The sequence below is a fragment of the Sarcophilus harrisii genome, chromosome 2 (assembly GCF_902635505.1).
Source record: "Sarcophilus harrisii chromosome 2, mSarHar1.11, whole genome shotgun sequence".
Classification (NCBI taxonomy): Eukaryota; Metazoa; Chordata; class Mammalia; order Dasyuromorphia; family Dasyuridae; genus Sarcophilus; species Sarcophilus harrisii.
The window spans coordinates 419,265,066-419,291,830 of NC_045427.1; the positions used below are offsets into that span (position 1 = coordinate 419,265,066).

General features: G+C 34.6%; 1 protein-coding gene across 4 annotated transcripts in view; it reads left to right on the forward strand.

Moving 5' to 3' along the window:
- The window catches only part of RNF130 (ring finger protein 130), a 130,013-nt gene that overhangs the window by 16,423 nt on the left and 86,825 nt on the right, over positions 1 to 26,765 (forward strand). For all 4 annotated transcript variants that reach the window (XM_031953818.1, XM_023506823.2, XM_023506827.2 and 1 more), the window contains exon 2: positions 16,821 to 17,015. In XM_031953818.1, the coding sequence (XP_031809678.1) occupies positions 16,821 to 17,015 (195 nt within the window). The remainder of the gene's footprint in view (positions 1 to 16,820; positions 17,016 to 26,765) is intronic.

Genomic DNA, 26,765 nt, shown 5'->3' on the forward strand with positions numbered 1-26,765 from the left:
TGAGCCTAGAAGGGATCTTAAGATTCCAGAAAATAGAAATAATACAGAAAAGCATGGCAAGCCTGAGAGACTTGCCTGCCTGTTCTTTTACATGGAGATGAGAGATGGAGAAAGACAAATAAACCAGTACTTGGGCTCAAGAATAGAGCAGTTTTGTGCAGCTAGTGGGAGAGAATGTATAGTCAAGAAGGATGGATGGGAGCCAAATTGAGAAAGATTTTAAGTGCTATAAAGAGAAATTTCTATTTTATCCTAGAGGGGGCTATTGAAGTCTGTTGAAGAGGGGAGCAATATGGTGTTATACAAATAACCAGTGTCTTGCAGCAGTGTAAAAGTGTGTAGAAGCAGTGTAGAAGATGAACTGAAAAGAGAAAATCTTGAAGCAGAGAGACAAATTGGAGGCATAATGATGAAGGAGGGAGGAGGAAATAGGATGATAGAGAGAGGAAAGATGATGAAGGCCTGACTAAACTAGTGTGGTTTGTTGTAGTTAAGTTAGAGTTTGATACTTCTATATTTGTTGTTTGTCCTTCATTCTCAAAAAGGGCCATGATATTAGGGAGGTGATGCCATGACATGCAAGTGAATTGGATTTAAGTGAGGGAGGGCTTTGCAGGGTCACTTGCTTCACTTTCCTCTCCAGAGCCTTTTGCGTCCAGTGGCAAGATATAGATCAAGACAACTGGAGATGGCAGTTTGAGGCTGCATTAATTCATTCATTTATTTTATTTAGACTTCTATATTTAAAATGGGGTAGATAATAAAGTTATTAAGGAAGTAGAATAAACAAGGCATTTATAAGTGTCGATTAAAGATTTTTAAATTGGGTACTGTCTTTATTTGAGGGAGCTTTTATGATTCATTTGCTTTTCATAACTTGGTGAATTTGTCAAAGCAAGTATTATCCTGATCTTTCAGGTGAGGAAATGAAGACTTAAAGATTAAATAATTTGCCTGGAGTTACGTGGCTTTTAAGTAAATTAGGACTTCTGATTCTTTTTTTTTTTTTAATTATAACTTTTTATTGACAGAACCCATGCCTGGGTAATTTTTTTTACAACATTATCCCTTGCACTCACTTCTGTTCCGACTTTTCCCATCCCTCCCTTCACCCCCCTCCCCAAGATGGAAGCAGTCCATAAAATGTTAAATATGTCACAGTATATCCTAGATACAACATATGTGTGCAGAACCAAACAGTTCTCTTGTTGCACAGGAAGAATTGGATTCAGAAGGTAAAAATGACCTGTGAAGAAAAACAAAAATGCAAACAGTTTATATTCATTTCCTAGTGTTCTTTCTTTGGGTGTAGCTGCTTCTGTCCATCCTTGATCAATTGAAACTGAGTTAGATTTCTTTGTGGAAGAAATCCACTTCCATCAGAATACATCCTCATACAGTATTGTTGTTGAGGTATATAATGATCTCCTAGTTCTGCTCACTTCACTCAGCATCAGTTCATGTAAATCCTCTCTGTATTCATCCTGCTGGTCATTTCTTACAGAAGAACTTCTGATTCTTTGTCCTCTAGTTTAGGACTTTGACAAATTATTTCTCTTCTCTAGACCTCAGTTTCTTCATCTTTATCACAAAGGAATTATACTAAACAATGGATGGATAAAGTCCCTTCCAATTCAACCTCATTTTGGAATACACAACAAAACTAGTTCAGAACCTAGGCAACACATACCCTTTGATAAGATTTTTTATTCCTAAGCTAAATGGAAATGTTCATAGTCTTCAAGATGACTTTTTAAAAAAATTCTTGGTAATTTGTGCTCATTCACAAGTTCAATGGACTCTCCTATTATTCCCCACTCCAAATCTGTTTTGCTAGTTTTATTAGTTCTCTTTATACAATTTTTCCTTTATCCAAACTTCTAAGCATTTTTAGTCTATAGCATTTATTTTGAAAGTTATATAATTTATTATATTGTTATTTCTTTCCATTTATCTACCTAACAAAATTTTAAGCTCTTTGAGGGCAAATACTGTCTTTTACTGCTTTTGTATTTTTTATGGCCATCTGGAGTGAGGAAGAGTGAGGATGATGCTAAAGTTATAAAACTAAGGAACTAGAAAGATGGGGTTGATATCAGTAGAAATAAAAAAATTCAGAAGAGAAGTGAACTTTTGGGGAAAGATAGTGGATTCTATTTTTGGACATGTGTTTGAATGAGACAGCCAGTTTGACATGACCAGTAAGCAATGGTAGACATACTTAATCCTGAAACCTCACCTGAGGACTGCTACCTTTAAGATCTGACTGTTGAAATTTCTTTCAATCTACTGCCTTGACTTTATTTCTCTAATGTGCTTTGTCTATGAATCATGTGTTCTTTTGTCCTTTCCCCATTTCCCGACTCTTCTAATCCTTAATTCTGTCACCATCACCATCATTACTGTTCCTGTTTCTGAAACAGTAACTGGAATAATCGTGCTGTTTGGACCTACTACAAATTCATTCTGTTTTTTAAAAAGTCAATTCAATTTTATTTTATTTTCAGTTCCAGATTTTCTCCCTTCCCCTATAGAAAGCAAGTGATGCAAAACCCATTACAAATATGAAGTTATTATATAAAACCGATTTTTCATACTAGCCATGTTCTAAGAAAGAGGAAAATGTCTGCACTCTGATTCTATCAGTTCTCTATCTGGAAATAGATAGCATTTTTCATCATGAGGCCCTTGGAATCATTGTGTTGGTTAGAGATAGTAAGTCTTTCACAATATCTTTATGATATATCTTTGCAGTATTGCTGTTACTAGGTGAATTATTCTTCCAGTTCTTCTCATTTCACTTTGTATCAATGCATATTCGTCCCCATTTTTTTTTCTGAAACTATCTTGATCATTTCTTATAGTAAGTACAGTATATTCCATCACATTTATGTGCCATTACTTGTTTAGCCCTTTCCAAGTTGATGGGCATCCCCTCAGTTTTCAATTCTTTACTACCATGAAAAGAGCTGCTGTAACTATTTTTGTATACACAGGGGCTTTTCCTTATTCTCTGACCCATTTGGGGTATAAACCTAGTGACATTGCTGGGTAAAGGGGTACATACAATATAATAGCTCTTGGGTATAGTTACAAATTGCTTTATAGAATGGTTAGACAAGTTTATAGCTCCATCAACAGTGTATAACTGTACCTATTTTCCCTTATCCTCTCCAGCATTTAATCATTTTTCTTTTCTGCCATCTTAGCTAATCTGATGTATGTAAAGTTGCACTTCAGAATTGTTTTAATTTGGATTTCTCTGGTGATTAGTGATTAGACCAATTTTTTTTTTATTTGACTGTTTAGAAGTGTGATTTGTTCCTCTGAAAACTACTTGCTCCTGTCCTTTGATCATTTATCATTTGGAGACTGGCTCACATTTTCGTAAATTTGGATAACTTACCTTTGTAGTTGAGACTTTACCAGAAAGTTTACTGCAAATATTTTCCCCTTTTCCTGCCTTCTAATTTTTGCCATGTTAGTTTCATTTGTACAAAACCTTTTTAATTTTATGTAAGCAAAATTATCAAGGTTACTTCCCATGAAACTTTCTGTCTCTTGTTTTGTCATGAACCCTTTTCCTATCCATGGTTTGACAGGTATTATCTTCCGTGCTCCACTAATTTGTTTATATCCTCCTTATGTCTAAATCATGGACCCATTTTAAGCTTATCTTGATAGAGAAAGTGAGGTTCTGGTTTCTGCCAGGCTGCTTTCTAGATTTCCCAATAGTTTTTGTCAAATAGTAAGTTCATTTCCCAAAAGCTGGGATCTTTGAATTTATCAAGTCCTAAATTACTATGTTCATTTGCTGTCTATATGTTGTGTACCTAATGTGTTCTATTGATCAACCACTCTATTTCTTAAGTAGTACCAAATTGTTTTGATTATTACAATTTTATAATATTCTTTTGAGCTGCTTTCCTTTTAAAAATTCATTCCTTTAATATTCTTGACCTTTTGTTGCTTCATATAAATTTTTTTTTAGCTCTATAAAGTTGGTTCTTTGGTAGTTTGGTATAGCACTGCATAAGTAAATTAATTTAGGTAGTATGTTATTTGTATTATATTGGCTTGCTCTATTAATGATCAGTTAATATTTTTCCAATTAAATTTGTATTTGTGTGAAGAATGTTTTTGTAATTGTGTTCCTATAGTTCCTCTGTGTGTCTTGCAGGTATAACCCCAAGTATTTTGTACCATCTATATTTGTTAAAAAGAACTTGTTTTTCTATTTTCCTGCTGAGTTTTGTTGGAAATTATTAGAAATTTTGATGATTTGTGTGTTTATTTTATATCCTGCAACTTTGCTAATATTGTTAATTGTTTCGACTAATGTTTTAGTTGATAGTTTTGTTTTCTTATTGTCTATGTTTATTCTTTTAATTATTTTTTCTCGTCTTACTGCTGATCTATAAATATAACTTGATTAATCTGGAACCTGCTGTGCCAGCAGGTGATTAGGATATTTTAAAATGCAATTGATAACTATTTTTTGTGGTGAGTTTAAATTTCTTCCTACATCACTGAATTAAGCCATAAGGTTGGGAATTTGAATTCAGTGGGATAAGCAAAACCACCCCTCTTTTATAAACAGATGGAATCCCTGCTCCCCAAATCTGCCATCTGCCACTTTTATAGAGTATCCATTCGAAGATGCAGATGAGAAGATTACATCTCTTTGCTGATTTGAAAGCTTCAAGGCTTAATTAATTCAAGACATCAACAAAATCCAGAAGGAATTCTCTTTAGCAGGTTGAGCCAGTGGTGTACAGAGGACAGAAGTGTCCTCTTCAAGACCTCCATGGGGCCCATGTCCAGCATCAACAACGAGGCCAAGCTCAGCTACTCTGTATCAGGAAGCAAAATTGGCTTCTAAGCTTCTGTATTTCACGCCCCACTTGCTATAGAAGCTGTCAGGGAGTGTTATAATTCTAAAGGAGAGCATTTGCAGAAAGGTAGATGGAAGATCCAGAGTATGCTTATAGATTAAAGGACATGTAATAGTTATTCACCTCTAGGGTTATGAATACTAAATTATACACTTCAGATATTGGACACTGAGCAACAATAACAAGCTATATACAAAGGGTAAACTGAAAGCAGTTTGTTAGTTGTATTAGCTGATATTTTATTTTCTAATTATTCCCAGTTCATTTTTTTTAAGTGTGTGAATTTTGCTTCTTTTGACGTTTTCCAATGTCAAAATGACATTGACAATTGACAAAATGGCATTCCAATGACATCCACTCTAGCATGTTCGTTAAAAAGATCAGAATGTAATATTAATCATATACAAAGAGAAATATCCAGTGTCTAGTGCCTGCAATACAAATGTTTACCCTTAGTATTAATGTTAATATTTAAAAACATCCTCGTTTTTTTTTTCCTTTTTAAAAAGCCAAATGCAAATAGTCAGATTGTTAGTTCCTGTTGTGGATGATGGTGGTTATTTTGTAAATATGTTTGATCTGAAATAAAACTTTCTAGAATGATTCCAAATTGTGTTACTATTTCTGTTATCATAAAGGCCCAAAGAGGTTTGGGGGAGAGGGAAGGAGAGTTGGGAGTAACATTAAGACAATTCAACTAGTTTTATTAGACATTCACCTTGATAATTCTTTGTATATGATATTGCCTTATGAGTATTTAAGAGGAAGTTGGTTCGGAGGATTGTGGGAAGATGGTGGAATAGATTGATAAATTTTAAGCTCTCTACACAAATGGGACACAAATGCCTAAGGGTAAACATAGACTAATGAAAAATCAAGAAGTTTTGGGGCAGAAAAAGAGGACCCCTTAGTACAACACAACAAGATCCCAGGCTGAAATTAACCTATGTAAAGTGCAAACACCTCTGGGCTAATTCGGCAGAAACATATGTGGGTAGCCCTGAAGCTAGCTGGTTTGACTGGACCCTCAGCAGGAACCACAGAGACTTTCACCTCCTAGATTGTATGTGGAGTCAGGATTTGAGTCCAGGAAGACCAAGCTGGAAAACCAGCTGATTGGGAACACCATGCTCAGCTGTCCTGTCGAGACATACCTTGGGTGAAAAGGGATCAGCACCTGGTGAGTGCAGAAGCAGAGAGATGCTTCTGGTTATGGGCACTTGTAGGATGGTGGCGCTCTTGGTTTTGGGGTTTCTAGTTAGAAGGGGAGACCTGATGGGAAACATTTCCTCACCCCATCATTAGAGGTGTTTACACTACCACCTCTTATTAAAAAAAAAGAACTGGCAAAGAAGAAAGAATCCCACCACTGAAACCTACTACGGAGACAGGGAAGACCAGGATTTATCTTTAGAGGAGCACACGCTGAAATAGAAAAAGCTTCTACCCCAATGAAATGACTCAGTGCCTAGAGAGAATTGATAGAAGAATTCAAAAAAATAATTTAAAAATCAAATAAGAAGCATTGAGGAAAAACTAAAAAATAAAAATAAAAGCCATCCTAGAAAAACAAGAAGATTATTTAAAAAAAAAAAAAAAAAAGTTAACCCATTAAGAAAAGGAGATTCAGAGTCTGAAAGATGAAAATAATTTTTTGAAGATTAGAACTGGGCAAGGGGAAGCCAATAAAGCTATAAGAGACCAAGAAATAACAAAACAGATTATAAATTATGAAAAAACAACAGAATGTGAAACATCTTATAAGAAAAATTTCAATCTGGAGAACAGATCAAGAAGAGAAAACATAAGAATAATTGAACTGCCTGAAAGTTGTGACCAAAAAAAGAATCTCGACACAATAATGTAGAAATTAATCCAAGAAAATTGTCCTAGAGTGATAGAACATGAGGGGTAAGTAGAAATAGAAAAAATTCCAATCGCCACCTCAACAAGATCCTTTATGGAAAACACACAGGAATATTATTTCCAAGTTACAAAACTCCCAGAACAAAGAGAAAAATTTTCAAGAAACAAGAAAAAAACAATTCTGGAGCTACAATTAGAATTGTACAGGATTTATCAGCAACTATATGATAGGAATCATATCCAGCAAAATTACACATAATATTGAATTTTTTTAAAATGGACATTCAATGAACTTGGAGATTTTCAGCACTTCTTGTCAACCAAATCTGAACTTAATAGAAAAATTAATATTTGGGCCAATATCAAAGATCAGTTTCAAGAAACTCAACATGGACAAATGGTTTGTTTATTTAATTTTTTTTTTTGCATGGGAAATGTACACTATGTTTGAGATTGATATCAAAAATAGACTAGCTCAAAAGAAAGATTTACAGAGTTAAGTTAAAAATACTAATTATACAAATGAGGCATAGAGGAGAAATAGACATAGAAGCATTATGGGGAGGAGGGCTTGTAGTTGGAAAACTACTCACATCAGGAATGGGTTTAATGGGCAACACTACATATATACCATGAAAGGTATAACACCCTCCAAAATTTATAAAAAATAAGGGGGAAGGGATGGTTAGATGATGAAGCAAAGAGTGTAGAAAGAAGATTTAGGAGCTCAATCCTCTGTAAGAGTTAATTTTTGCACACTAAATACTTCCACCAAATTCTGAAATTTTTCTTCCTTTTACTGCTGGACGGTCAAAAAATATATTGAAGACCAAATAATATTAGTATAACTTAAATACACTTGTTTAAGAGTGATTTTAAAAGAGTATGAGGAAGATACTTGGTTTTACAAAAAAAAAAAAAAATTATACTTCCTACTAAACATGTGGTGAATTCCATATGTAAGTCATAGGAATGGATATGAAAACTTGTCTTGGATAGATCTAAAATGGATAAGCCTATGAACAGTGAGTGGACACTCAAGGAATGAATGTTCCTTGGGGCCTCACCAGGAATCGCTCAGATTATAGAGCGACTATTCCTCATTCCATGCCCCATCCACCTCTTGGGGCATACAGGCGAGAAGTTTTCCATGATATTCTCCTTTCCTCTCCTCCCATTACAGGAGGCTGAGCTTAGTATGACCCTATTAGAGGGGGTCACAAAGGGATGAAAGAGTAGGGGTCACAAATGTCTCTTCATTTTCTCTTAGAATAGCAAAGACAATTAAACTCGATTATAAAGGAAGGGGAAAGAAGGTAAAGGGAGGAATCCATGGGTAGGAAGAGGTCAAGTAAGAGCAAAGCAAGTTAAGGAGCAGAATTAAAGCAAAGTCAGCAGGAAAAGATATGTCTGTATATATGTGAATATGAATAATCATATTAAGACATTAGTTGCCTAGGGCTATTATAACAATCTTTTAAAAAGTGCAGAACTTAGAGCAAAGTGAACTAATTTCTTTTTTTCTTTTATTAAAAAACAATACAAAACAAAAGCAATACAAAACAAAAGAGAACATTGTCACGTGCCCAGCAGAACATCAGGGAGGATTTAAAATATATAACAACAAATTACCAGTTCAAGAAAATGTACATATTTTCTTTGGTGAGATTTTGTGCCTGTTTTTTTTTTTTTTCCATTTATCCAATTCTGATTTTTAAGGAATTAATTTCTACAGCATTTTTACCAACTTCTTAATTCTCTTTTCATAATATTCTTGCATAGCTTTTCATTTCTTTTCCCAATTTATTTTGCTCTTTTAAAAAAAATCTTTTAAACTCTCCTAGGAATTCTTATTGTTCTGTGACCAATCTGCTTTTTTCTTTGAGGCTTTGCATATATTTTTAAGTCATTTCTTCTGTGTTTGTATGTGCTACTTCTCTGTCACCATTCTAGTCTTTCATGGTCAGGTTCTTTTTGTTTATTTGTTTATTTATTTTTCCAATCTTTTTGTTGACTTTAAACTAAATTGTGATGAACTCTACTGTCCTTGGTTGAGAGATTTCTGGCCTTAGCTTTTTAAAATGCCCTTTGCTACTTTTACAACTCAGTCTCAAGGTCTGTAAGTTTTTGATGCTTTCAGAGTGGTATGATCTGGGGAAAGATCTGTTCACTATTCTCCTGGTCTATAATCTGCAAACTCCAGATCCAGATTGGGGAGTCTTTTGGCTTGTGTATGCTTGAATTCCCTAGATCACTGCTGGACTTAATCATACATAATTGGCCCTTTGAGATGTTCTGCAGAATCAAGATGACTGAATTTGATTTCCCCTGCTAAGAGGGAGTATTGAGGTCACCTTGACCTTTGGTGCAAAGCAAGTTTTCTGGCACATTGCAGAAATGCCCTTGTTGAGCAAGGAGCAATGATTTGTTATCGTGGGAATGAGCATAAGCCAAGGATCACAGCCAGTGGCTACAAGAACAGGGATGTCTGAACAGGGCCTCTCTCCTGTGAGCGAGCTGCTGAATTGCTGTATTGGCTCTCCTCCCCATTGGCAGATAACATGCATACGCAAAGCCCACTAGCTGCTTCTCTGAATGGTGATTGGGGATCGTCTATTGTCCACATGCTGATCATGCTTATAAAAATGTATATAACAAGGCTGGCTGGCATAATAAACTGGAGCTTTTTTCATACTCTGAGTCTACAGCCTCATTTATCTCCTCTCTGAGATCAAAGGGCTCATATGCATGACCTCTTAAAAGATGGCCACAACACTCTACCATCCCTAGGTTCTGGTCTATTCTTGCTGCTGCTTCCAACCTTCTGCTACGCTGCTGTTCTACGCTCCTACCCAGATTCTTAATCTGTCTTGCTAAGCTGCCTTGGGCTGGAAGAATGACTCAGTGTGACTTTTTCTTGGCTTTCACAATTCAAATTTGGTTTAGCACATCTTTTAGGTTATTATGGAGGAACTTGTGAAGAAGGTAAGGAAAAAAATGCCATTTCCCATTCTGCCATCTTGGCTTCACTCCTAGCCCCTAGTAACCTCAGTGGTTCATGGAAATACCATTATTCTTTGATTCTCTACTTACCTATCTAGTCTATTCACATTACTTCTATTCTAATTCAAGCCCTCTTTAATTTATGTATTTTCTGTGATTTTACCCCTTTATCCCACCTCAGTTCCAGACAGAGATGGCCAAATTCTTGACTATATCACGACCTATAGGTGTCCTACTTGCATGTTTATGATTTTTGAAATGTCTTTATCTGATCCGATAAATGTCTATATCTGGTCTTTATCTGTATCATTCCACTTCTGCCTCTGCCTTGCAAATCTTTGACCTTATTCTTCGACCTCTCCCTGGCCTATAGACCCTCTATCTCCTCACTTCTTTCTCATGCTTTCATTCCTGTACTAGGTACATTCTTTTTTCTTCCTGTTCTTGACTACCTGGTGAACCAGTTTAACACTATACTCCTAAGTGGGCCCTCCTCATCCCCTCAATAATTTTTCTCTACCAAATCATAGTCTAGGATTACTCCTACCATCTTTATTACTATTCATCAGTTGCTGAATGTAGTTGGAGAAAATCACAATACTATACTGACCAGGTCCACTATAAATTATCTGATATTGTCTCAACTAGGCTCTCAGTGCTATAAAATTATCCCTTTTACCAAAGTGGCTCTCCATCCTTCCTCAAAAATCTCATTTCACTAAAAAAATTGAGAATATTCACCAAGGTTTTTTTCTTTCTTTCTTTCTTCCTTTTTTTTTTCTGAGGCAATTGGGGTTAAGTAACTTGCCCAGGGTCACACTGCTAGGAAATGTTAAGTGTCTGAGACCAGATTTGAACTCATCCTCCTGACTTCAGGAGTGGTGTTCTGTCTTCTGCACCACCTAGCTGCCCCCACTAAGGTTCCTTTTTCTTCCATTCTCTGAACAAAAAACTCAGATGCCTTCAGCTACAATCTCCTCCTCCATCTTTATCTCACATGAAGAAGTGACTCTTCTTAGAAACTCTACATGCAAAATTGGAACAAGAGGTTTGGCAGTTGTTAATGCTGTAAAGTTACCCATGCATATAACCTGTAAACAAAAGGCTATTAAAAAAAAAAGAAAGAAAGAAAGAAACTCTACATGCACATGACCTCATTTTATTCCATCTTCTCCAACAGGTTTCTTCCCTTTCTTTGTCTTCAATACTTTTTTACTAATATAAATATCTCCCTGTTTACTGGCCACTTTCCTCCTGCCTATAAATATGCCCATGTGTTCTCACATCCTCAAAACCCTCACTTGCTTTGTCCATTCCTGGTAGCTAGCATCCCATACTTCTCTCTTTTATGGCTAAATTTCTTTTTTTTTTCCCATTATTATAGCTTTTTATTTACAAGATATATGCATGGGTAATTTTTCAGCATTGACAATTGCAAAACCTTTTCTTCCAATTTTTCCCCTCCTTCCTCCCACCCCCTCCCCCAGATGGCAGGTAGACCAATACATGTTAAATACAATATATGTATATGTATTCATACAGTTATTTTGTTGCACAAGAAGAATCAGACTTTGAAATAATGTACAATTAACCTGTGAAGGAAATAAAAAATGCAAGTGGACAAAAACAGGGATTGGAAATGCTGGTTCACACTCATTTCCCAGAATTCTTTCACGGGGTGTAGCTGGTTCTATTCATTATTGAACAAATGGAACTGATTTGGTTCATCTCATTGTTGAAGAGACATCCATCAGAACTGATCATCATATGGTATTGTTGTTGAAGTATATAATGATCTCCTGGTCCTGCTCTTTTCACTCAGCATCAGTTCATATAAGTCTCTCCGGGCCTTTCTGAAATTGTCCTGTTGGTTATTTCTTACAGAACAATAATATTCCATAATATTCATATATCACGATTTATTCCTCCATTCTCCAGTTGATGGGATCCACTCAGTTTCCATTTTCTAGCCCCTACAAAAAGGGCTGCCATAAACATTTTTACACATACAGGTTCCTTTCCCTTCTTTAAGATCTCTTTGGGATATAAGCCCAGTAGTAACACTGCTGGATCAAAGGGTATGCACAGTTTGATAACTTTTTGAGCATAGTTCCAAATTGCTCTCCAGAATGTCAGGATCCACTCACAATTCCACCAACAATGCATCAGTGTCCCAGTTTTCCCACATCCCCTCCAACATTCACCATTATCTTTACCTGTCATTATGGCTAAATTTCTTTAGAAAGCCATCTATCTACTTCTTTTTCTCTCACTCTTAAGTATCTTTAATCTAGTTTCTAGCCTCATTTTTCAATTGAAAACTGCTTTTAAAGTTGCTGGTGATTACTTAATAATCAAATCTAATGGCCTTTTCTCAGTCCTCTTATTTCTTGATTTTCCTGAATCCAGTGACATTGTTCATCAATTTGTCTCTTCTTTTTGATATCTCTGTTTTCTCTAGGCTTTTTTTTAGACATTGCTTTCTCATGTTTCTCCTGTTTCTTTGCCAGATTTTCGTCCAGGTTTTCTTGTTAACCTTTGTGCTACCTGAGCACTATACTGGGTTTCTTCTCTTTTCTCCTTATTTTTATATATACAGTTTTACTTGGTGATCTCATCAGGCTTTCTAGATCATCTTATCTTTATGTAGATGATTCTCAGATCTGTTTATCCAGTTCCAATCTCCTCCAAGTACACATCTCCAACTGCCTACTGAACTTCTCAAATTCATTATGTCCCAAACTGAACTTGTTATCTTTTCCCTAAAACACTCCCTTTTTTCTAACTTTACTATTAAGGGTACTATCATCTTCCCAATCATACAGGATCCTAGACTAGGGACATCCTTGATTCCTCATTCTCTTACCTCCCCTAACAAATTATTTGCCAAGTCCCATCAATTCTATCTTGGTAACAACTCATATATGCTCTCTTCTCTCCTTTAACACTGCTTCTACTCTGGTATAGACTCGTTCCCACATTCCTAAATTGTAACAGTAGCCTTTTAATTGGTCTTCGTACCCCAATTCTCCCCCCTCTACAGTATATCCTGTCAAATTGATCTTCCTAAAGCATAGATCCAACCCTTTTACCTTCCTAGTCAACAAACTCCCATGTTTCTCCATTACTTCCAGAATCAAATATAAAATCCTCTATTTGGCATTCAGAACCTTTAATTACTTGCCCCCCTGCCATTCCAGGCTTCTTACACCTTACACTACCACCATCACCATCATTCTTATAGATTGGCTTTTGTTTTGGTTTTTTTTGGTCTTTATATTCCTAGTGCTTAGTACAGTGCCCGGCAAATAAGAGTATATTTAAAACATGCTTGTTGACTTGACTCTCCTGTAGACAATTTCTTAGTAATTCATCTCCTTGCCATTAGATTCTGCCTCTTATCTGCCTTAATATGTAGGACTGACCAGGTCAAACAAATATTGATGTCTATTACTTAGATCAATAGTTCTCAAATTTTGATCTCGGGAAACCTTTATACTCCTAAAAATTGAGGACTCTCCAAAGCACTTTTGTTTATGTGGCTTAAATTTACTGATATTTGCTATATTAGAAATTTAAGTGTTCTGATATTATAGAAATAGTTTTTGCCACTCAGATTCCTTGTAAATGTCTTGGAGTCTTCCCGGGTCACTCTGAGAGTCATTGGTTAACCTAATAGGTAAAAATACACTCTATATTCTGGCACTTAAGGCTGCCCACAGTCTTGTTCCAACCTACTTTTCTAGTCACATTTCCTGGTGCTTTTCTTCACATATACATTCTAGCCATACTGCCAGCTAATGGTTCCCCAATCTAATCTGGCACTTCTCTAACCTTTGCATGGGTCACCTGATTCCTCATTGTCTGAAACACTTCCTCCACATTTCTACTTAATAGAATTCTTTCCTTTTGAATGATTGCCTTATTACAGTTCAACAATGAAAGGGTTCCTCCTTGGGAAGTGTACAAGATTCTCTGTCATCCTTGTTTTTTAACAATAGATTTACAGTCTCATGCTTGTCCACAATAGGGGTGGCTATATATATATATATATATATCAGAAAAGGAATATCTTTGGGCTTGGGTAAATAAATTTTGGATACTCACCAGGAAAGATTGTGATGGTAGCAAGCAGGGAAGTAATTCATCAATAATACGTTAATAGGTCTTAGAGAATACAGAGGCCAAAAGCATGAGGTGAGGGATGGAGGATGGAATGATAGAGAAATGTGGCCTGGGGGGAGAAGAGAACAGGAGAGAGAGTGTCAGAGAGAATCACTTAGGGAACCATGGATACAAGTTGAAAGCACTTGGACTGCATGGACCATGGCAGAAGGAAAGGTTCTAGGGGGCAGAGAGGCATGAGTTTAAAGTCTCAATTTTAAAAAATTTTGTGATGGTAAGGGAGGGACAAATGCTTATCCATCCCATGTTAGGTTTAGTTCATTAATATATTCATATCCTCTCAAAATTATCTACACTATCTTAGAGTTCCCTTGTTTACATAAAGTTTTGCTGGTTTTACAGCACATATCTGGAGCTTATCTGTAACTTGCAGACTGAGGAAAATTTTCAGAACTCAGGAGCTGTTATGTTGGAACCTAGCTGACTTCTCCTGTTTTAGCATGTAGTCTCAGGATGTGGCTTCAGCTAATTTATGGGGCAGTTGAAAATGGCTTCTAGGTTCTCTTAATTTATGAGACAATTTGTCAGTGACTTCCATGTTCCCCTTTGTTATTCTTATTTCCTACTATTGTTATAGATTCACTTATTGTATTAACTAGGGTTTGGGGGTAGTAGTCAGGAGAACCAGAACAAGATACAATTTTAACATGCCTTTCTTTAGCTACTACCTCTTCCATAGCACATTATCTAGTCATCCTCTCTTGATAATAAGGTTTATCCTTCATATTTCTCATAGCATTCTATATAGCCTTTTCTTTTTTGTAATATTTCACTATATTAAGTACTTAATAATAATAATTTAGTTTCATGGATTACCATGTGCAAAGAATTCATTACCATATAGCCAGTTTTCTGGTATGGTTAAATATAACTGAGATTTGTATATAGTTTTTTAACACTTAGAAAGTCCTTTACATTTGAGCCTTACAACAATGCTGTAAGGTAACTGTTAAAATTATTCCCACTGAAGGAAGAAACTAAGATTGAGAGATTAAATGACTTATTTTTCTGTGATCACAGATAATAAACTCAAACAAGTTTTGAACTCCAAGTCCAGTGTTCTGTCCCCTTTGCTATATTGCTTTTTTCCCCTCCCTACTTCTAATCACGTAAATTCCTTTAAAGCAAAGACTACTCTAAGATGTTTGTGTCCCTATCACCTACCCAGAGTAGGCATGTAATAATAACTCTTTGAATCAGAGTGGTATAAAAGACATTTCAAAGATGTTTTTGAATTTTTTACAAAAATAGCTCTTTTAGAAAAAGAGGTCTCTTTTTCTAAAAACTAGTCTGTAGTCACACAGTAAGTTGTGTTGTGATGACAGACAATAGAATAGCCTGATACTCCATGATTAAAATAATTTGTAAAAGAATGACCCAAGAATGTTGGGTAGGTCCTCCGTAAACTGTTTATGAAAAGTCATAGATGAGAAGATATGGAAAGATTTGGGATCGAAATCAGTGTTTAACAACAATGAAATTAAAAATCCATCCAAGAGGGGCAGCTAGGTGTCACACTGGATAAAGCACTAACCCAGAAGTCAGGAGGATCTAAGTTCAAATCTGATCTCAGACACTTTCTAGCTGTGTGATCCTGGGCAAGTCACTTAATCTCAATTGTCTCAGAAAAAAAAAAAAAAATCTATCCAAAGATAATTTTTAAAAACCCAATTAAAATTAGTTCATTTTTCCCTTCTCAGGACAAACTGATAACATAGATCGTAATGCTAAGATAACATTACTTTAAAATAGTCTCATTTTTAAAAAAAAGTCACACATGAGATCCTAATAGAGAAACTCTACCCGAGATACACACACACACACACACATACTTGAGTAAAATAAAAATCTATTTCAAGTTTTTTCCCTCCAAGATTTAGTATAGCCCGTTTTAAAATGATCAGATTAAAAAAAAAAAAATTACCCTGACAAATAAACTATAAGTCAAATAATATTAATATAGATTTCTATTTTTCTTCAATTTGACTCAGATTGAATTTCTGGAAGAAAAACCTTCAGGCTTGGCAGGAAAAGGATTATAAAGAGATTTACTTTGGCTTCAAGACCTTTCATTCCAAAAGATGAATCCTAAACTGTAGGCAATGCTGAATAATTCATTTTTCACTGCATTGCCTTTTATTGTAAAAATAGTTTTACTATTTTAAAACTTTTATACACTACCTTGGATAACTTTGACCATATTATATTATGCAAAGAATTTGAAAGGACTTGAGCTTGATTATCATTGTTATTCATTAATGTCAAAGATTTTTCCTTCTCTCCCTGTGATAGATAAAAAAATTTAGAGAAAGAAATAAATGATTATTTTTAAGACAGACAAATTTATTACATATTAAAAGTTTAAAAATTTAATTAGTCATGTGCCTAACTTTTCATAAAAATTATATTTTACTACTTAAAAAAAACCATATTTCCTTTGAAATTCTTTTAAGAAATATTCGTATTCTTTGGCCACATCTCTTAGGGAATACATATATATAACTAATAATAAAAGAAATCAAAAGAAAAAAATTATATTTTTAAGTATAAGTGAACTGCTTGTTGATACCCATACATGTGTGTGTTTTCCAGTGTGATTCTGAATCATCACTTGGATAAGTTGAGAATATCAGTGAGCAAAATTCCTCAAGCTCAGATTCACCATTCTGGTAGCATATGGGGTCTTTGAATATTACATTTTTTAAAAATCTAAGAATGTTTTAAAACTATTTAATTTTTGGTGTATATAATACCCAGAAGCTTTTCAAAAAGTTGTAATAATGAGTAGTCACTTTGGCCAGAAAATTACTCATTTCACTTTGTTTTTAAACTTTGACTGAAATTTTGTTTTTGGTGTTGTTTTTTTTTAAGTTGCAGATCATCTGGGCTGTGATCCTCAAACACGTTTCCATGTCCCACCTGACATCAAACAATGGATTGCTTTGCTACAAAGAGGAAATTGTACATTTAAAGAGAAAATATCACGGGCAGCTTTCCACAATGCTATTGCTGTAGTCATCTATAACAATAAATCTAATGAAGAGACAGTCACTATGACTCATCAAGGTAAATAAAAATGAAGTGTTTTTCCTTTAAAAATGGTTTTTGTTTTCTTTCTCTCTCTCTCTCTCTCTCTCTCTCTCTCTCTCTCTCTCTCTCTCTCTCTCTCTCTCTCTCTCTCTCTCTCTCTCTCTCTCTCTCTCTCTCTCTCTCTCTTTCTTCCTCCCTCCCCCAGATCTTTCTCCCTTACCATTCTATGTTGGTACCTTACCATACCATGTTGAAGATACAGCATTTGTGAACTTGAACATAATCCTTCATTTGTAAATGTGTATTTAGTTGTAATTTTTATTTGGACACTGAGTAACATGTGTTTTCCTTCTTTATTTAGATCCTAAAAACTGGAAATGTTATAAATTTTTAGGTGTTTAAATTTTAAATTTTTGGGTGGGTTGGGGTCTTTCCATATAGTCTGTGTTGCTTAATTTACCTGTTATAGAATCTTTTGCCCAGGATACTTAAGTGAGTGATTCCTGCATTTAGTGGGCTTCCACTATGGAGGAAAGGGCATTTTTTGTTTATTTGTTTTTTAAACCAGAATCGGCATTAAAACTGACTTCTGATGATGTTTTTATCTCACACAGTTTTGTAAAATTTAAAGTTAGAAGATCTTATTCATCATTTAGTCTGAGTCTTATTTTACAGTTGAGGAAACTGAAGCCCAAATAGTTAAGTGACTTGTCTGTAGTCACACAGCAAATAGAGGATTTGAACTTTGATCTTTTGCCTCCAGACCTAACACTCAGATGGCTGATAATTCACCACAAAATTCAGTATTACCTTTAGAGAAATCTTAAACTAGAAATTTACTAACATTAAAGGAATGGACTTTAATCAGATATTCAGGTGTCTAGGCAATTATTTGATAAACCACAAATATTGATGCTTTAGATTTATCAAATGGTCTCATCTTAATGCCTTGTTTAGTTTATTGATGATGATCACAAAAAATGTGTCCATCTGCTTTAATTCCAAATTATACCATCCTTCACATCTTTAATGCCCTTTAAATTTACAAGTGGCATTTTTTGTGTAAAAGTTTGACTCAAAATTATTTTTCAACTTGGTTCTTACACTGCTTTGAGATCATTGATTTAAAAAACTGTGGTTAGATATACCTGCTTCATTTTAGTAATATAGCTATATTCCTGAAAGTATTGAGAGAAAATTAAAGATGCAGAGCCTCACTTTTTTTCTGTGACATGAACCATAATTTTGTTCATGAGAATGTAACAGATGAACTGTTCAAGGCATGATTTAAGATAAGATAGAAAATAAAGTCAGGAAATCTTGGTTGTTTCTTATGTACTTATATACTTATTTTGGAGACTAGAGATAGAGTAGCAGTAATGAAGCCCCCTATATAAATTAAAAACAATTCGTTTATTCTTTGGATTCTTGTTAATAAACAACATATTGCCTCATTTTTATTATTAGCATATAAATTATTTGGATGACTAGTGTGTTAGTTTTTTTTTTTAATACTGAGAGAGAACAGTTTTGCATATTGTCTTAACCATTAAAATCAATTCCTTTGGGTATTGCCAGCAAGATCCTTATGATTATTATTTATAGCCAGCTATTTTGTCTTCCTTCTTCCCTTCATTTCCTTTTTCTGCACTTTTTTTAAATTTAAAAAGTTTTTAATGCCAGACCATGCTCCATATCCCTCTTAGCCATCCACCAGTGTTAGGACCTATCCTGTGCTGCCATTTTGCCATCTACCCAGCTGCTAATCCTCTCCATACCAGGAACAAAAAACCTCAAGATCCAGATTTCCACAAAACATTAAAACTAATGTTCATATACTCAGCTGAATTGTCCAGTTGGTGAGTGAGTGAATGAAAACTCCTTTGACCATTGTGTTTAGCTGGACTCATCCTTCATATGCAACCAATGACACTATTCATTCACTCTCTTCTCCTTAATAACTCGTATTTTCTCTAGATTTTTAATGACACTGCTGTCTTGTGAATTTGATAAGTACAGAATCCTAAAGCTTGAGCACTACCTTGAGCAGGACTTGAGCAAGGCTTCTTAAACTTTTTTTTACTCATGACCTCTTTTCTCTCAAGAAATTTTTACATGACTCTACATATATAGATATATAAAATATGTATACAAATCAAACACTGATCATAAATCATAATGTCATGACCCTCACATTCAGTTATGAGTCCCATATTGGGTGGCTAACCACAATTTAAGAAGCTGGGCCTTACAACAGTAGTGTCAGGATATCTGTAGACTATATATTTTATTTTATTAAATATTTTAATGTGGCATGGGCCACACTCAGGAGTTTTATGGGCAATGGGTTTGACTCTTCTGCGTTGATATTATCAGAGAAGACTTCATTAAAGAGGTAGAGCTTAAGCTGAGTCTTTAAAGATAGTGATGTTTGGAAGGTAGCATAACTGTACCAGATGTAAAACTATATTACAAAGCAACAGTCATCAAAATCATTTGGTACTAGTTAAGAAATAGAGTAGTGGATCAGTAGAATAGATTAAGTTCATAAGATACAATACTTGATGACTAATAAATCTAGTGTTTGATAAGCCCAAAGATTCTAACTTTTGAGTTAAGAACTCACTATTTGACAAAAGTTGCTGGAAAACCGGAAAATAATATGGCAGAAACAAAATGGTTTCATGATTTAAACATAAAGGGTTATATTATAAGCAAATTAGGAGAGCAAGGGAGAGTCTACCTCTTAGATCTATGGAGAAGGGAGAAATTTATGGCCAAAGAAGAACTAGAGAGCATTATAAAATGCAAAATGGATAATTTTGATTATATTAAATTAAAAAGATTTTGTAGAAACAAAACAAGTGCAGCCAAGATTAGAAAGGAAACAGAAAAGGAGGGAGAAATTTTACATCCAGTGTTTCTGAAAAGGCCTCATTTTTAAAATATATAAAGAATTGATTCAAAGGTATAAGCATAAAAGCCATTCCCTAACTGATAAATGGTCAAAGGATATGAACAGACAATTGTCAGATGAAGAAATTCAAACTATAGTCATATGAAAAAAATGCTCTAAATCACTATTGATTAAAGAAATTCAAATTAAAGCACTTCAGAGATACCATTTCGCATCTCAGAATGGCCAAGATAACAGGAAAAGTTAATGATAAATGTTGGAAGTGATATGGGAAAATTGATCCAGCCATTCTGGAGCACAATTGGAACTATGCCCAAAGGGCTATCAAAACTGTGTAGTGTCTACTTGGATTGTATCCCAGAAAGATCATAAAAAAAAAAAGTGGAAAGGACCCACATGTGCAAAAATGTTTGTAGCAGCCCTTTTTGTTGCGTCAAGGAGCTCTAAACTGAATAGATGTCCATTTGTTAGGAAATGGTTGAATAAGTTATAAATTTAGTGGATTATTATTGTCCATAAGAACTGATTTCAGAAGTCAGGAAGGACTTGCATGAACTGATGCTAAGTAAAGTAAGTAGAACCAAGAGAACATTGTACACAGTATCAACAATATTATGTGATGATCAATTGTGATGGACTTGCTCTTTTCAACAATGAAATGAGTCAAGGCAATTCTAACAATCCTGGGATGGAAAGAGCTATCTGCATCCAGAGACAGAGAAGTATGAAGACTGAATGTGGATAAATGTATAGTAATTTCACTTTTGTTGTTGTTGTTTGTTTACTTTTTTTTTTCTTTTGATCTTATGGCAAAACATTTAGAAGAATTGAATACTTTAAACCAGGGGTCTTCAAACTTTTTAAATAGGGGGCCAGTTCACTGTACCTCAGACTGTTGGAGGGCCGGACTATAGTAAAAACAAAATCTTTGTTTTGTGGGCCTTTAAATAAAGAAACTTCATAGGCCTGGGTGAGGGGGATAATCGTCCTCAGCTGCCACATCTGGCCCGCGAGCTGTAGTTTGAGGATCTCTGCTTTAAAGTATTTGGATTACATTTGTCTAAAGTGGGGGGAGGGAGAAAAATTTGAAATACATGGTGCATGTTTTTGTAAAATAAAAAGCCCCGTCAATAAAAAGTTATTAAATAAAAATAAATAAATAAATAACTATTATTATAAACAAAGAGATGACCACCTTTGGTAGTGAGTCAGAATATGAGTTGGAAGAAAACAAAGAGGTCATATAATCCTATCTACAATATCCCCAATAAGAGAGTTATTCCTCTGATCATTACTTAAAGGTATCCAGTGACTGAGAAAATAATTGAAACTATGAAAATAGATGATCAAACTACTTTGATGAATACCCTTGAAAACAACTGTTTGAAATGTGAATTCCCAGACTATGTTAAAAATCACTTCAACTTTAGTGAATCAAGTAAGTTTACAAAACAGAGGAACCTTTAGAATAAGAAACAACTTTGTATTCCTAAAGTTGCATTGGATAATGAATTCATAGATCATCACATTGTTTTTTTCACTGAAATTTATGCCTTAATATGAAGAATTTTTAAAGAACACAACAAGCAGATCTGTATTGATTTGCCCCAAAATGGATCTTCATGTTACCTTATTGAGAACTGCATTTCCTTATTGCAAATAGATTGCATAGAAAATAGCATTTGATATCATTTGAGGCTTTTGAGAACAACTCAAGGATTTAATTTAGAATTAGAGAAACTTCAGTTGCCTCCAAACATGTTCCTCAGCCTAGAAATCCCTACACGGATAGCATTACAGGTGCTACCTTGAGGTTATCAAAATGTTATAGGATACTACCAGAAAACAATAAGGCCCCAAAATGCAGGTGTTCATTTTATATTCTATCAGTATATGAAGTGAAAAAAGCTGTTCACTCTTGTAGTCAGTTGGTTGCTTTTCAGTTTTAAAATAAATAAAATTAACTTTAAAATAATTTACTACTTTACATTTTAAAATACACATACACTTCTTACAAAAAAATTTCACATTTTTGTCATAGCTTTCTTTCGTTAACAGTGATTTAAAAGCTAGGTTCTTTTCCTTCTTATTAATGTTCTTTGGTTGAGTAAAGGACATCTTTCCCGACAATATTAGTGACATCATTGACAGGAAGGCAACTCATTCCGTGGTTTTTTATGTTACCTTAGCTTAGTAGAATAAATTATTTTTAATGTCTTCTTGTGGGGAAGGCAAAGGAGAAACTAAAAGGTAACATTTTGTTCTGTCTCTTTGAGAGTTGAAAGTAATATATGCTTGTCTCAAAAGGTTTTTTTTCCTCTTATGTTGAGATTGTGCAAACTTCTTCTATTGGCAGAAATTCTGGCAAAATGTTTGCTAAAATTTTCATTTTACAATTCTTTCTACAAATTTATCCTGTAGAGTCTGTAGGTATTTTCTTCATTTATTTAAAAAGAAAAGAAAATATATCATTCAGAGAAACATGCAATAAAATATGTGTATTCCACAGTAATAGTATTTCTAATTCTATATGCTAGTATTCCAGTACATTAGTACCTTTTAATATCCTTTTGACTCATTCAAGAGATTAAATCAACTTCCTTACCAAGTTCCCCAGATAGAGAATCTGCTATAGATGCTCCATTTTGTCAAATTTGTAAGTAATGTGAAAGTGAAGATTGCTAATTTGTTCAATAACAGAATCTTAGTAATAGTCCAGAATTATGGGCTATACTTTAGACAGGGGTCCTCAAACTTTTTAAATAGGGGGCCAGTTCACTGTCCCTCAGACTGTTGGAGGGCCAGACTATAGTAAAAACAAAAACTTTGTTTTGTGGGCCTTTAAATAAAGAAACTTCATGGCCCTGGGTGAGGGGCATAAATGTCCTCAGCTGCTGCATCTGGCCAGAGGGCCGTAGTTTAAGAACCCTTGCATTAGAGCATTAAATTGTATAAGGGTGGGAGGAGAGAGAAAAAAGGAGGTGGGGAAGAGGGGAAAAAGAGAGAGAAAAAGAAGGGGGGAAAGAGAGTAGAGAGAGAGAGTGTGTTTAATACATTGTTATTTATATGCCAAGAAATGTAATATGAATGGTAGATACAAATAAAAGCAAGTTAGACAGTCTTTGTCCTCGAAAACCTATGTCCTAATGAAGGGAAACAGTATATAAAGGGAAATTTAAGATTGGGATGGGGGAATGGTACAATATGACATGGAAGAGTTTAGGGAAATACATGACGTGTATTGACCTGAATATCCTGGGAGAGCTATAGAAGCCTAAAACCTAGTCAAGGTAAGGCCAGAGCTGACCTAAAGCATTCTGCTTACAGTTCTCTTGTGGAAAGAAATTGGAGGTGATAGCAAGCAGAGAGGATTTGATTAGAGATGTTTAGGTGACCTGGATAAAAGCTAAATCCAAAACTTTAGTTCAAATTGATTGTTACCTCTGATAGACGCAGAGTATTAGAGATTTTAAAAAATATGTGAAATAAATCCGCCTTAATACTTTGTCTACTCCTACAGGAAAAAAATGTCATATTAAAAATATCATATTAGCTGATGTAACCTTCCCTTTTAAATATTCCCTTTGAGCCTTAAAAAACAGGAGGGAGGTAAATCTTTGCTCATACAGGAAGTAACACTTCATTTATTATTGTTGGTTAAACTCCCAAAGATCTTTGGGATCTATTTATGAATGAGGCTTTAAAGGCAATTGTGTGAAGTCAATATCTTTACAAATTCATGTTATATAATGTCCTGTCCTGAACCTCACCTTGTGGGAATATTATCAGCAAAGTATGGGCAGTTAAGTGGCTCAGTAGACAGAGCACCAGACCTGGAATGGGGAAGATCTAAGTTCAAATCTGGCCTCAGACATTTATTAGCTATGTGATTCTAGGCAAGCCATTTAACTCTTTGCCTCTGTTTCCTCATTTTAAAAGTGAATTGGGGAAGGAAATGTCAAACCACTCCATTATCTCTGCCAAGAAAACCCTAAATGGGATCATGAAGAGTCACACACAACTGAACAACAAGTTGCTAAGTATATTGCTGCCATTCCCAAAAATGTTTTTGGAATTCATGTATGAAAATTTCTATGGGAGAGAAACATTTTTATTAATTTATGGTCACATTTCTTCTTCAATGCAACCCAAAAGAATCGCTCTTGATCTCCTGACGTATTCTTCAGACTTGGCTAAAAATACATTTTGACTATTAAAAAAATTGAAGATTCTCCAGCATTGAATTCAAAAGCAGCCGGTTTTCCAGGTAGTTAAAAATAGCTAACTCTTAGTTTATAACATCTTTTACATATCTCATCTCATTTGACACAATAGTCATATGAGGTAAGTGCTATTATTATCGCCACTTTACAGATTAAGAAAGAGACATTGATTCAACTTATTGTAGTTAGTAAATGTCTGAGATGGTACTAAAACTTGGGTCTTTCTGATTCCCAGTCTAACACATTATCCACATATCCCTATGTCCTCAGGGAGTGTTAAAACTTATTTAAGCCTTGGCAGCATTACTCAATCAGTTCTCCTAAGAATATTCTCTTAAAAGGGACAAAACTCATTTGAAATAATAAGTACTGCAATTGTTATTAAGTAATCAGTGTAGTAATTTCACATCTTTTGTCTCAAGTCAAGGGAATTGGAAGAAATCCCCATTCCTTTTGTCATTAATGACACATCCTGATAGCTTTGCTAGAATCATGAGAAGCTTTTAAAAACCTGCCAGAATTGAGAATTTGTTTATTGCTCAGTCTCCTTCTGTTGCTCAATACATTGGTTTATTTTATCAGAGCATGCAAGTTACAAAGATAAGTCCCTAAGGTGTTTAAATGAATATTAATTGCAGTGGCAGAATCATTAGGAATTTTTTTCAGTCTGGTCCCAGTAGCACTGTAAACTATTTTCATCTATGTAGACAGTGGAATTGCCAGAAAGACTCAAATTGGAATTTGCTGTTTAGGATTAATAATATTAGCATTCACGCCCAGAGAAAGAACTCTGGGAGATGACTAAAAACCATTACATTGAATTCCCAATCCCTATATTTATGCCCACCTGTATTTTTGATTTCCTTCACAAGCTAATTGTACAATATTTGAGTCTGATTCTTTTTGTACAGCAAAATAACGGTTTGGTCATGTATACTTATTGTGTATCTAATTTATATTTTAATATATTTAACATCTACTGGTCATCCTGCCATCTGGCTGAGGGGTAAGAGGTGAAAAATTGGAACAAGAGGTTTGGCAATTGTTAATGCTGTAAAGTTACCCATACATATAACCTGTAAATAAAAGGCTATTAAATAAAAATAATAAAAAAATAATAATAATATTAGCATTCCCTCCTACTCAGAGGGAAAGAAAACAGAAATCAGGAGAAACAATATCTATATCATCTCAGGACGTCCAAAATTTAACTTTTGAGTTAATCAAAACAGATTTGTCTCCACCATTATTTCCCCAGCTGTATGTACTTTAGCTCTCTACTGACCCCAAAACCTTCTTAAGTGTGTTTCTATACTTTTCTTCCAGGAAAAAAACCAAAGAAACAAAAAGGAAGACTAAGGAACAAGCCAGAGTTAGCAACAAAGTAGCTCACACTAAAGCCACATCAGGAAGCCCTAAGCCAGGATCATAAGCCAAGGCAACATCTTGGAAAGATTACTTATAACAATGTTTTCAATTAATACTACCTTGCAATAGGCCCATTACAGGCACAATCACCAACATTTTATTGGGCCTGTCAAAATTCTCAGAAAAGAATAAAGCAAATTCTACTTTGGGGACTGCAAGGAGAATGAGAAAAAGAAAGGACCAAGACCAAAACTTAAGTTAAGCAACTAAGAAACTTAGTCAATAACACATTAAAAAGATTTTCACTATAGAGTTGGTTTACTATAAGGAAAACTGTAGATATAATAGGCTATATCAATAATAAAAACCATGTATGTCAATATATGATGAAAAGATTTTTTTGCAAACTTCCAATATCCATTTCTATTGTTAAAAAATTAGAAAATATAAGAATAAATGACCTTTCCTTAATCTGGGTAGGTATAACATATCAGAAGCCAAGAGTCAACATTATGTGGGGTAGATTAAAGGCTAGAGGCTTTTCTAGTAAGATTGAGGATAAAGCAAAAATGACATAATGGTTTACATAGAGAACTTAAAAAAAATTAATGGAAACTACTTCAGCAAAATTAGAGAATATTTTTAAAAATCGCTTAAATCATCAGCATTTCTTTATATTATTTACAGATCTTAGCAAGAAGAGTTAAAAGAGAAATTCCATTCAAAATAACAGCAGATTTGAATAGACTTTGAGAGCCTATCAAGAAAAATAAGAAATTATATGAAAACAATTATAAAATTCTCCTTACTGGGACAGACCTAAGTAATTGAAGAAACATTAATTTTATGTGAATAAACTACACCAATAATAAAAAATATGTATCTAAAGTAATTTACTTATTAAGTGCTTTATCAGTCAAATTTGTTATGTTCATTTTTCAGTTTTGAGCAACTCTTCATGATCTCATTTGAGGTTTTCTGGGCAGTGATTGGCCATTTCCCTCTCCAGCTCATTTTATAAATGAGGAAATTGAGTCAACCAGATCAAGTGACAGCCAGTAAGTGTCTAAGGCTGGATTTGAATTCATACTGAGCTACCTAGGTGCTGCTGTCAATCAGATTACCAATCCAGTTCTTTGTAGAACTGGGGGGGAGGGGGGAGGAATGACAATTCCTCTGTAGAAACAAAAGATCAAGCATCTCAAAGGAAATAATTAAAAAAAAAAAAAAAAGAGAAAAGTATTCTGTGGGGCAGTATCAACCACAAAAACCATCAGA